Genomic DNA, 13,257 nt, shown 5'->3' with positions numbered 1-13,257 from the left:
TATTATCTTTTTGTTGTTGTTGTTGCTATGGGCAGCCTTTTTGAAGTTCAGCAAGGTGGATCTAACAGGAACCCTTTCCTGACTAACAGCAGTCCAATTCTATAAACAGCTATTAGGAGGCTAATGTCTCACAAAATCACCCCTTTTAACTCAGAGTGACCAATCACATGAGAGGAAACTATAGAGGGATCATGAAACGATCTTGATTTATTTGTTTACTTTGAGACTCGCTGACTCCAAAGGTCAGAGTCGTGATTTGCAGGGATTTTTTGTGGAAGACATTATGCTGCATTTCCTCGACTGCTAGATTTCCAGGCTTGTTTCCTTTCAGAAAATAAAGATCAGTGTATGCAATCCATCATCATCATCCAATATATTGCTCTCACCACTGTATGTGTGCGTGTGTGTTTTCCCCCTTGTCAAATACGCCTTGTGTTTTGCAATAATACATAAAAAATAAATGAATATTAAAAGAACAAAAGGGCAGGGGGCAAGGGATCTGTAGTCCTGATCTCCAAGAAGAGCACTTTGAAGGGCAAAGTTGAGACTAGTTTGTTTGAGCGTTGAACACTACAGAGACAAACAGCAGACGCTAGACGCATGATTATAAATGCAATCGAGTCAGAGCCAATTTAACGTCGGCAGTTAGGCAGAGTTTAATATTTTCCTCTGAAGCAGAATCATCAGGAATCATCCTACACATTTATATTTATAATTGTATTATCTAGAAGAAGCTTTACAGACACTATGAGGATGAACAACAAACCAAAGAAATCAACTTAAGAGCAGGCACAACTGCTACCAACTTAAATGATTTTCATAATAACTGTTTAAGGGCACCTCATTCTGCACAATACAAACACACTTTTTATGAAGCAACATCTAGTGGTTTGTATGTTGATTTTCTGGCTGTATTTATTCTCCACTTTGGTGCACTAAGAGAGGCCACAGCAGAGGTTCCAGTGGTAAATGTAATTAGCATAAACCGGCGAGCTGGTTAGGATAATGACTGGTTGTTATTGGCTAACATCTACCCTGCCTTGTGGCATTCTGGGTAGAATGATCTACTCCACTGAGCTGCTTAAAAAAAATCTGTTTGTTATAAATTATGAACATGATTTTTCATCCAGTAGGGGGAAAACTTCACAAGGTGGACTGCAACAGCCTGCTGGTCATCACATAAAGAGGTTCAAGCTCACCACCAGGTGGTGACCATGTGCTTTTAAACAACAGCCACTGCCCAGACTCACAGTTTAGAAATGCAAATGTATTTTCTGAATCTTTCCTATATGAATAAACCTAAACACAAAACGGATGCATCCATATCCAGCCTCTGCACAGAAGCACATTATTGAAGCAGCTGGAGGCACAGGCTTTTTTGGGCTATTTTATTGTGCTTGGGTTTGTAAATAGTTTGCCCCAGAGACACACAGTTGGCTGCATTGTGGTGTGTACTGCTAAATAACTCAACCTGTCATTTACTGTCAGAGAGACAAACACTGGGAGCTGTCCCAAACCTCTGAAGTAATAGCATTTCACGGCTCGCTCCACTGAGAGCGAACCCTAAACAGTTAAAAAGGGTGATCTATCAAACTGATTCACATTAAAGCAAACAGAGATCCAAATGGTCCAAATTAAACCGAAAGCCAAAAATACATCGCTGCCAGCAGTACTCACTGGGTTTAGTAATATGCTATAAAGGAAAATATAAGCAGCACTGCAGAATTAGGTACTTATATTTTAAACAGATATTATTTTTATATTAATTTTTTTATACAAACATTTATATTGTCAACAGTTTCACTAATTCAATTGAATGGTGACACATTTTATATACTATGTCACAAATGTGTTTCAGCAGATTTCCGATCATTATGTTTACAGACCAGCTTCCTGTTATGGGAGCCTGCAGAAAGTGAGGATCGAAGGACACACTGATATCTGCTTGAAGCTATTAGAACTGTGCATTATATACCATTTCACCACTTTCTGCCAGTTATCTCCCTTATTTGTATTTATAATTCTTAATACAAAAGATTGTGCAGCCCACCTACATACTTGACAGCTTTCAACTCTCTGATTTGCTTAAATGTTAAAAAATGCGACAGTACTGTTACATGTCTTAATCGTTCAACAGCTGGCATGCTATAAATACTCAAAAATGTTATTTTAACGTGAAAAAAACAAAAACCCAATATGGTTCATTGTTATAGTCCACAGATGCCTGTTTTTATCTCACTTTTGATTGCCTAATTATTTAAAAGGGAAATTAATGATGCATCCGCTGTCAATTAGATTTCATTGAAATCTGTGATTATTAGGCATAATTTCCTCCAGGAATCTTAACAAATGTATGTGTAAACAGCCTAAATCTGTCTGCAGAGCCACATGTGAAATCTGTAGCTGACTTATGAAATAGGATTTTCATTGCATCAGTCCTTAAAAGAAGTATAAGCCCAACCCCCGTGACAAAGTGCGGGACTGAAAAAGAATATAACGAACACCTGTACAGGCTGTTGCAATGGAATACAACATCTTACATTTGTGAAGCTAAATAATTAATCTCCAGCGTCAGTGTGCCTCCATCAAAGAGGTGTGGGTTCACCCCTTTTGCTTATGCTTGGTTCTGTGCTAAGACATGTGAAATTTAAAATTTCACAAGTTTTAGTGCTTTGTAGGATTTGATACAAATTTGCACAGGTGATTCTTTTACTGTGTGATTTAAGTGACCTCACAACTTTACCTTTCACACTCTCTGCAGGACAGGAATACAGAAAAGAGGGGAAAACATTCAAGACAGCAAAGAAGAACATAAAAAACTCATGCAAAATCACTCAATACCAAAATAACCCACAGGAACAAATATAAAAGGTTTAAATTAGTTCAGCTTCACTGAATAAATTTAGAATATCTCAGAGTAGAAAAACATGAAAACATTTTAAAATATATGTGATATGTAGTCTATACATATACATGTATGTGCTGAATTTCATTTGAGGACTCCCAGTGATAACAGCAGTGGTCTTCACATACAATATATCTCCATATTATTGCTGAATTGCCAACACTGGTGTTTCTGAAAGTGAAACAAGGACAAAGAAATGTGGCAGTCCGGAGTGATACTGTTGCACTGATCAGCTGCTCTCTTTCTAACCGGACATAAAGGGACAGAGGACAGTTGCCAGTGAGAGGAGACGGTTTCTTTGCGTTACCCCCTCTGGCAGTATCCATATCCTGCTCACTCAGGAATGGGACGACCAGAGTCAGTAACAGGAAAGTTCGTCCTGTCTCTTCTCTCTTAATATGTCAAGTGTACTGTGGTCATGATGCAAGCTGAAGAGCAGAGGCAGAGATGGATCCAGAGTCTAGATCCTGGTGTCTAAAACAAAAGATCAGGGGCCTCATTTATGTTAAGTTTGTACAACTGATTTGATTAAGGGGGGGGGAATATATATATATATATGTCATCAGTGTCAATATTTGAAAAACACTGATGTGCAAAGAAAGGTTGCAGCTCCTCTGCAAAGTTTGAAGTGATGTAAGTTAGTATGCGCGTGCACACAGTATGAAAAAGCAAGACATGCTTTACAGTAATAATTAGCTAATGTCCTCTATTATCATTTAATTTCTCTTTTTTGTTTTAACTTAACAGAGAAAGTGAGACTACATAACCTTTCAAAGACAGTGTAATGAGCTTTGAATTACATCTAGTGTGAGTTTTATCATGTGACCGATAAACAAGAAAAGGATACATCATTGGCGTAACTTTGTGCTGAATATTGGGGGGTCGAAGATCTCGGTCGCAATAAATAAATAAATCTGGGTAAATTCCCAGATGATAAAACATGCAACAATTTCCCTGGTAATACCTGAAATGAGTAAAGAAAATCAACAGTCTATTTATGCAAGATAATTCAAGATAATTCATAATTTTATTGGGGGAGTTGTATTGGTTGGGTCTGATTATTGGGGGGGGGGGGGGGGGGGGGGGGGGGGCGCGTAACATCCATAACCCCCCCAGAAATTACGCCCCTGTGATAAATCCAGCATGTCATTGTCCTGTATGTGAGTAACTCTTATGGTTATAATAATGGGCTAATAAGGAAACGTTGCATAGTCTCACTTTCAGGGCTGAAAGCATCTTCACAAAATTCAGTTACACTTTTTAGCTATTACAAAACAGTAACTTGGTGAGAAGATGTAAGCACAAATCAAATCCTCTTGCACAAATGGAGCCCCTGGTCATATCTTACACTCTACCGTTGAAGGGTTTGCCAGGTCAGGATGGCCAGGGAAAGTTCTTTGACTGGCCTTTGATCAAGACCAAGCAAAGGTTTCTGTCAGTCTTACTCTGGATTTCAGTGAGAGGATGTCGGACAAAAAAAAAAGAAGTTTGGATCATTAGTCGCCACTCTGTCATTAGAATTCTCACGTTTGCCTGCAATGCTTAGTCCCCTCAAGACAACGCTGTTTCCTGTGCCTGCCCTAGCGGTTCAAGCAGCAGATTGGAGAGTGCACGTACATTTTATTCACTCTTTCTAGCGTTAGTTTTAAAGAACATTCATGTTGGTCTGTAGATATAAAAAACAGAAGAAAAATTAAAGTTTCCATCTTTCATAACCACAGACCAAAAACTACTCTGTCACGAGCACAGCTTTACCCACTGCCTTTCCTACCTCCTGCGTCACATACCTCTGGTTTAGCTCACATTTTTTTTCCTCCTCCATTAGCCAAGCAAAGGGTTCCCAGTTGATCACTGTTGCATAATAAATAATAGTAAAGCCACAGGTAATGACGAGTAACTTCTAAACACGTGATTGGCCCCAAATGCTACACTCCGTGACGACAGCCTTGCCGATTACTCTGTTCTAGGATACCCGACTTTGGTGACATTGAGGCTGACCTTAGAGTCACCTCCCCCGCTGCCGCACTCTCCCTTGTCGTACCACCATTTGTTTTTCAATTTGTCCAAGAGGCCTTGCTCATTCAGTTTTAACACTGCCAGGTTAACAGCATTTCTTGAAACGATAAAACATAACTTGTAAGAAAATGAACAGGTCCGTGAGAAATCTAATATAGAATATTAGTAAGAAATAGTGATAAATATCAATGGTTCATAGGGGGAGCACGGGAGGGACAAATTGGTAAAGAATTTCACTGGTGTGGAAGGGTAAGAAGCATTTTTACAGCAAAGAAAACGTTAAATATTAGAGAGGTGGCATGGAGGGTTACATTTGTAACTGAAGTGTGCGGGATGGGGACATTCTGTCATTGATCATTTAGAAACAAGAACATCTAGCATGCAGCTTAACATTCATCACAACTGACAGACCAGCATTGTAACTAGCAAATTAATTCAAGAAATATTTTTAAAAGGAAAAGAAAGGGGAAAAAGAGAGGAGGGGGGGGGCACCACAGAAAGGAGAAGAAAGGAAAGCTGAGAAGGAGAAGAGACAACACAAACGAGAGGATGGAGGGAAAGTGGCACGTGCACACGTCGATGTGACTAATATACTGATAACCTGAAGAAACAGGAGAAAACAACAGACACAAACCAGATACGTGGGACAGGAAATCAAAAATGGCTCAATGTGTGTGATTCAATTCAGATAACTCATAACATGTTTCACTCGGAGATGCACTTGGGGAAAAAAACAAAGGGCTTAAGAAGAAGAGGATGAGAAAAGGAAACATCAGGGTAGGTGGAATACTATAACAACATGGAGGATATTGTTATAATATCCCACCCACCTTAATGCAGAGCCTTTTGGTGTGGCCACACCGTAGCCCTTAGAGTCGAGGTTGCCGCCCACTTTCATGGTGTCGCATGGCTTCCGCTGCTCTATGTACTCATTCATAGTGGATTCGAGAAGAAAGGCAAACTTGCCCTTCGACTTTCGTACCCGGGAAACCCCGTCTGGTGTTGTCTTGGCAAACACTGAGGGTTCGGCAGATTTCATGTACGACCACATTTTCTCATAAACTGCTATTTTGGAGCGCTGCATTCAGGGGAACAGAGAGAGAAGAGAGAGACAGTTAAGGTCAAGGTGCACAGTAACAACCATGAAAACAATCGCATGAAGCTGCTGGGAGTCCGAGTTACATGATAATATTGATACAGGTCTGGACTTTAAGTGTGGAGCCGGAGCCGCAAGGATGTTATCGGGATTTGTGCAAAATAACCGAGGTGTGGCAAGAGGCTGAAACTTCTGTTTCCCACACGTTTCTCATACTTTATTAGAACTCTGTCATCCAACTATAAAAAACAGCCAAGATATCAAAAACATTATATTGTCAACGTTTTCCCCCTCAGACACCTATTAGAGTTATTAGCTGCTGTATTTAGGGGGGGAAGACTCAAAAATGTAACGCTTTATTCTGGTCCGAGCTGCTAAATGAACAATTAGTGCCACCAAATATACTCTCAAGGCACCTCTGATGGTCTCTAATTAACAGGTTACACCTCAGTTTTCAATATGTACTCATGACAAGACTGTCAACAGTCACAAAGTGGCTGAGGGAAAGTTACAAGTAGTGAGTACGTGCAAGAGATTGACAGGTAAAATTGAATTGATTAAAACTAAACTCCCCCCATCCAAACAAAAAAAAAACAAAACACTGGAATGAAGAAACGAGCCATTTCAGCCAAAGGACAGCAGCATGTGGATGTGTGTGTGCAAACACTAAAGACGGTTGATGCCAGGAGTTGCGGCCAGTTTTCAAAGGCTGGAGGGGTCCAGGTGAGCTGTGTTAGCTGACGACCCTCCTATGCCGGCCAACTGCCCTCTAATATAGGCTAGGACCGCCTCCAAGACAGCGGGAGGGAAGTCACGCTCACACAGCTCCCTGCTCCAGCTCTATATTTAGTGCACAGACATGAGTAGTATCAATATTTTCATCTAACGCTCAGCAAGAAAGTAAGTGTATTTTCCAAAACTCCTAACTAGCTCGGCTCTGAATCGCAGGGAAGATAGCTGCTGCTGTGGTTATTTTCAGCAGCAGGTGTTTCGAGCTGTTACCACACCTGCTGTGACCTCACAGATCTCATCGCGTACTGAGCGCTGCACTAACAGACATGTGCTGCTTGTAATTCAGAGTGGATTTACCCTTTAAGTGCAAACGGTGCTGCAGAGGTAGTGGGCTCCTTGCCAGCAGCCTGAAGTCTGACAACCTGGCAGCTCAGCAGAAGTAACATGCAGCACATGTTTGGTATCAGTATCGATAAGCAGGAGTGACCTCCGCCACAGTTTATGTTCCTGCCAGCAGGTCACAGCTCATCACAGTCGCCGCCATCACGGTTGAGATTTTATTCAAATCAATCTGTTTGTACATCGATGCATGGATTGAATTTGCCGGTACTGTGCATATGTAGCTGTTTAGGTCATGAGCTACTGCATCAAGCAGCAGCTAAAAATATACTGAAAACTTAAGAACAGAGAGTTATTTTGCATGTTCACCTGTAAAACAGCCAATCTTTATTCCCTTTGGCTTACAACACTATATTATTTATTTATTTATTACTTTATTATTTATGGAATATTATTGTTATATATATGTTAATAGCACGGTGTGTGTCATATAATAGCTGCAAAGATAAAAGGTTAGAAAATGATGCATTAAAAAAAATCCACACAAGCTGCTTTTTATGTACCGTTTTTGAATTTTAGTGTGTGGAGTTTGCATGTGTGGATTCTCTCCAGATACTCCGGCTTCCTCCCACAGTTCAAAGACATGCAGTCAGTGGAGTTAGGGTAACTGTTGATAGTTAATGTCCCATAGGTGTGAATGTGAGTCTGAATTATTGTGTTATTGTTCAGAGGGTACCTCGCCTCCCACCCTATAGAAGCTGTGATGAGGCTCCACACACTCCACAAACTTAGTTGCAAACACTATGTATGCATGCAACACATTGTGCATGTGTTTTGATTTTGGAGCCTGCTTTACGTTGATGTGTTTAAGGTCAAGAAGGAACTGCATCAGTCCACCTGCACTTAAAAGAAGCTACAGAAGCTACAAAAATCTTTTTGAACTCCTTTTAAATCTCTAAAATGACTGGTTGAGTCAGGCGTCTGCACAGCTTCCCCCCCCCCCCCTTTTTATTTATTTTTAAATACCTGAAAAATCAGCAGGTTGTCTTTTTTGTTGTTTTGGCTTTAGTGTTCAGTATGGATCAGTATGCATCCACACCAATTGTACCGCAAACACAGAAATAACACGAGTTGTGACTCACCAGGAAAACAAAAAAAGGGAAAAAAACCTTTCTAGTACTTCTTCTTCACATGCTGTGCATGGGTGATCTGAAATACACTCTTCTTTGACAGTGTCAAGAACTCCTTTTGTAATGGCATCTTCTTTAACTTATTTGACCCGCTAACTTCAAGTCTGACGGCTTCACCTCTGTGGCCCAGTCAGCTGCCAGCTGGAGCAGCTACAGACATGCACAGCACGGCCCTACTCTGACACTCAGTACGCTGCTAAAAATGGCCAGCGAGAGGCTGATCGCTGGGCACCAGGGAGTAGGAGTACACAGCTGTCTACAATAGAGAGGAGAGGGGAAAAAAACGAGGCTACATTAAACTGGGCTAATGCGACCTGCACTTGGCTGTGAGAGATGAATCTCAGAGGGAACTTTGGCTTGAACTCATATTTATTAACAGCGTCTGTGCGACCGGTTTGTTCCAGATTGTATGTTCAGTAGTCATGTGAGTCAGTCTTCCATTATTTCTATTAGGTGAGAGTAAATGAAAACATCAGAGTGAACTGACAAACTGTGTCAGCTCGGCAACGTGTACGGCAACATAAATAATTCACCAGATATGTAATGGATTGTGGGCTCGGGCTAGTAAGTGAATCATTCTTGACATATGCACGATTTCAGTTCAGTGGAGTGTTCATGTAAACACTGTTAGCATGACAATAATAGCTGATGACAGGTCTGACCATAGTGAGCAAACTGCAATTCTTCTCTGGGTTGCATGTAAATGTATGCTTGTCAGAAGTAGGCCGGTCATCTGTGCGGAAATCTGTGAAACTCCTCACGCTGTCAAACTGATATAAGCGCTGCGAAATCTTCTCACCACGGTGGCTTAACTGAGACAAATTATTCTCAATTAATTACTGGTGTAACCACAACATCGAGAATATGACAAGCTGGTCACGTCCTCCGGCCAGTGAGAAATTTGGGTTTACTGCCCGTCATCCATTCTGAAAATGAAGTAGTCCTTCTTCCAGCAACCAGTTTGTCTTTCAGCAGCTGACAGAGCTAAGAGTGACTCATGGCCCTGAGCGTGTCTGACACGCTGCTGGCATCTCAAAACGAAGACAACGGGCCAAAGCAAAGCATGTGCACTCTTTTTGGTGTTTTTATATAGTGGCGTTCAATATTTAGTTACATGCATGGTTAAGGATATAATTACAACTCATTTACTGTATGTTCATGATCAGTGGAAATAAATTAAGAAAGCAACCAAACAGAAGCATGGCTCATTTAGCACAAAGCTGTTATTAAAATGATCTTTAATATTGCTTCGCTCATGCGCTCGTTCCCCACTCTAACATCTGATCACTGTACACAACACAGTGAAATGCAACAAGCTAAATTTAGTTGGTTCAGTTCACCATACTCTGTAAACTGTTGCACACTAGAGAGTGAAGCTCAGGACAGATTATGTGCAAAAATTAATCAAAAAATATCCCAATACCTATAATATATAGCAGATTTTAATAATTTCTGTAAAGAGGTGAAGCTAACAGTGGTTTCTCAAATCTGGCCACCTGAGCCTTGTGCCAAGAGTCAATCCTCTTAAACCTCTACGTTAAAATTTCAGAACTTCACAACAATAATAAACATATTTACACCTCATATATAGAGTGGCTTTGATCTCTCGCTATATAGCCAGCAGCTGTACAGGGAGGTAATACTTCTTATGGTTTAACTTGTTAAATTGAGAGATCATTTTGCAACTGAATGGGGTCAAGTTGGCGATTACATGAAATCTGCTTTTGGTAATATGGTGATTAATTGTGACAAATCTGCAATAATTGCATCTCTGTTGCTGTCTGCATAGAAAGAAATTCCCATTAAGTACTTCCATTCAGAGTCGAGCCAAAAATTTATAGATTTGAAACTGAAATTCATAAATTTCTCCACAAATGGTGATGTAGTGAAAAATGGCATGGCAGCTACTTTCTACTTTCTAATTTTATTTATATAGCGTCAAATCACAACAACAGTCGCTTCAAGGCGCTGTTTATTGTAAGGTAGACCCTACGATAATACATACAGAGAAAAAAACCCAACAATCATATGAGCCCCTATGAGCAAGCACTTTGGCGACAGTGGGAAGGAAAAACTCCCTTTTAACAGGAAGAAACCTCTGGCAACAATACTTTTATAAAGGATTCTAACTAGAATGCAACCACTGAATTGCAAAGAGATGCACTAATCAGCACAGGATGACTGATTGCAGCATGTTAGCAATCTATCCACCTTTGTAGATTAGACAATTATTTGTAAACATTCGCCAATCTGTCTCAGAGAGACTGACTGATTGGAGACAGGTTGTGTCCCACAGACAGTTCAGTACCTTGTTAAACAAGCTTGCTATAATCAGCATAAAAAAACAACACTATCATTCAATTATGGTCTCTTTTGTGAACAGTTGTTCACAAACCAGTCTGTGACATTACATATGGTTTTAATGCTTTAATGAACTTTAACGATACTAGTAAATTTTTTTAGGTTTGGAGAGAACCAAGCTGTACAGTAGCTGTCTATTCATACTAAGCTAGCTTCCTAATTAGTCCACAAGTAGCAAATAGGTGTAGTTCCAAAAATGTCTCCAAAAATGTTTTTACTTATCTTTTTAAATATTATACATATTTATACAACTCCATATACAATGGAAGGTTTAAATGGCAGAATGGCAGAAAGAAAGACACAAAATAGATATGAGAAATTTGCATCTATTCTAAATAAAACTACCTCTGCAATGCTTTAAAAAGCTGAGGGGCTTGACAAAAAACCTTTCTGAGGACCAGAACAAATAATTAAAGCGTATGTTTAATTATTAGCATACTGGTTATCATCATATATTATGAGCCCTAGGAGCATGTATTATCTGTATTAAGTGATACATCCTCTTTGATGATCAGGCTGAAATGCATTGATAGCTTCTATTAATCATTAGTGTCTAATCTCCAGATTTCAAAAACGCTCCTCTGCGTTGGCATTTCCAGTTTGTATGCAGAAAGAGCCCATATTTTTCACTCAAGACAAAGTCACTACATGTCTGTCAATTATCTCCTCAGGAGCACCTTTGATAAATCACATCCTGTCTAATACATCACAGATTAGAGCATCTACAGAGAGGAACTGCTGCTTATGGTGCTGCCTTCAATGCAATGACTCACCAGGAAGCCACTAAAATATTCAATTTAATATCTATTTGTAAAAAATGTCTCATTCAACAGATGTGAATGAGATATTTTTTTTAAGGCTGCTAGATGTGTCAGTCATCTGTAATATACTGCAGAATGATAAGCAAATAAGGCAAATAGACAACGGCTTCTGTTTTCCAGCCATCTATTTACTTCCGCTTATCCAAGTCAGGGTTGTGGAGGCGCTGGAGCCTATCCCAGCTGTCACAGGGCAAGAGGCGTGTCACAAGTGTATCACAGAGCTAACACACTCTCATCCAAATTAGAATCCCCAGCTGACCTAACATGCATGTCTTTGTACTGGAGGAGGAAGCTTGAAATGCGACACTGAAAGACTCCAATCGGCTGGTGGAACTGAACTGAGCGCAGATATGGATAATAGGAACAACTTAAAACTGGCAAACTCAACTCCACCACACTTCTGTCTGTCTATAGCTATAACAACAGCCTTGTACAAGCGGAGTTTGGATATAAGCCAGTAAAATGAAACTGAATTTCTGACAGATAAGTGACTTGCTGTTTTGTTTTGCATTTTTATCGAAAACCAAATCCTTCTAAATTTCCCAAACAGACGAGTCGAGACTTTATCATTTCCCAGTCGGCCTCAACTTTTTGGGACGAAGATTTCCTTTGCACCATGACACTTTTCTAAACAGGCCCATTTTTCATACTTTCATTTACTGCAGGAGACATCAAGTTACAGACCTCCTTGGCACCGATCATACTGACTGCTCCATTTCTGTGCTTTCAGACCTCGGGTCAGTTTTGCACAGCAGATCGAGCTATTCTGCTTGAACACCTTTGTAAACCTCTTGGGTCAGATATTACACTTGGTTAGATCCCTGCAAAACCCTTCCCTCACTGGAGTTAAACACGATAAACAAAAGCAATGCTCTTTCATCCCGAAGTTAAAATATAATCAGAATCTTTTCTTCTTTTGTCTGCGATTGTTTTCTGCATGCATGCTTTAATTTGATTATGCTTGGACTGACTCTGTCCTAACAAGAAAGCCCTCCAGCCAGCAGCAAATAACCCAACCCGACACAGAGAAACATGCTGTATTTATGCTGTCTGTAAATCTCAGAAGAGATTGTAGGATGTGGTTTCATAACTGTGAAATGATGCCGTCTGAAGCATCCCGATCACTCTCGAGTCTAAAGGGAGAGCTGGGTTTGTATATACCGAAATGTCTCAGACTCACTCCAAGCAATCACACCAAGAGAACGACTGGGACTAAAAATAGACACAGCTCAGAGCTGGACATCGGATGTGAATGACATTTCCATTTCCAAGGAATAGAGCGTCTATTGTGAGATTGCAGTTTTGTGACAGAGGCCAGCAAATTGGAATTATAATGACATTTTCTAGTTTCTCTTTAAAGTTTTTCCAAAGTTTCAAAGACAGACAAAAACGTGTTCGATACTCAGACTGAACAATCACTTCATTTAACTACATCCTCCTGAGGACATCTAAGATCTGGCAGCGATTAAGAAGCTAAGACAGAGCTACATCTACACAATCAGATACATCAGTTTCAAAATGATAATAGCATTAATTAACATGCAGGCTTTTAAATTACCTTACCTGCTTTTCTAAACGATAAACACTAACCAGTTGCCTGATCTGTTTCTTTTTATAAGGCGTTTATTTTTGTACTTCTTCTTTTTGCTTCTGAAGCACTTTTGAGTAAATTAGCGAAGACACAGTGAGGCTAATCAAAGTCTGATTAATGGCACTGCAGATGGCCGCACGAGGAAGCATTACTGTCCCAGTTTCATAGCTGAATTATTCCTTTTGCCAAAAAGCTGGGAAAAATTA

General features: G+C 40.1%; 1 protein-coding gene across 13 annotated transcripts in view; it reads right to left on the bottom strand.

Annotated features, from left to right (window-relative positions):
* The window catches only part of gria3a (glutamate receptor, ionotropic, AMPA 3a), a 90,086-nt gene that overhangs the window by 5,316 nt on the left and 71,513 nt on the right, over window positions 1-13,257 (bottom strand). For 8 of the 13 annotated variants that reach the window (XM_082549356.1, XM_082549361.1, XM_082549359.1 and 5 more), the window contains 2 exons: window positions 5,752-5,999; window positions 4,904-5,018 (listed from right to left, as the gene is read on the bottom strand). The exons of 2 other annotated variants lie outside the window; for them this stretch is intronic. In XM_082549356.1, coding sequence (XP_082405482.1) covers window positions 4,904-5,018; window positions 5,752-5,999 — 363 coding nt within the window. The remainder of the gene's footprint in view (window positions 1-4,903; window positions 5,019-5,751; window positions 6,000-13,257) is intronic. 3 more of the 13 variants (XM_082549358.1, XM_082549360.1, XM_082549352.1) reach the window with 1 other exon arrangement.

This window comes from Aulonocara stuartgranti, assembly GCF_965226115.1.
Source record: "Aulonocara stuartgranti genome assembly, chromosome: 10".
NCBI lineage: Eukaryota > Metazoa > Chordata > Actinopteri > Cichliformes > Cichlidae > Aulonocara > Aulonocara stuartgranti.
Note: the sequence above shows the minus strand (reverse complement) of the source record. Positions and strands in the feature narration are given on the sequence as shown.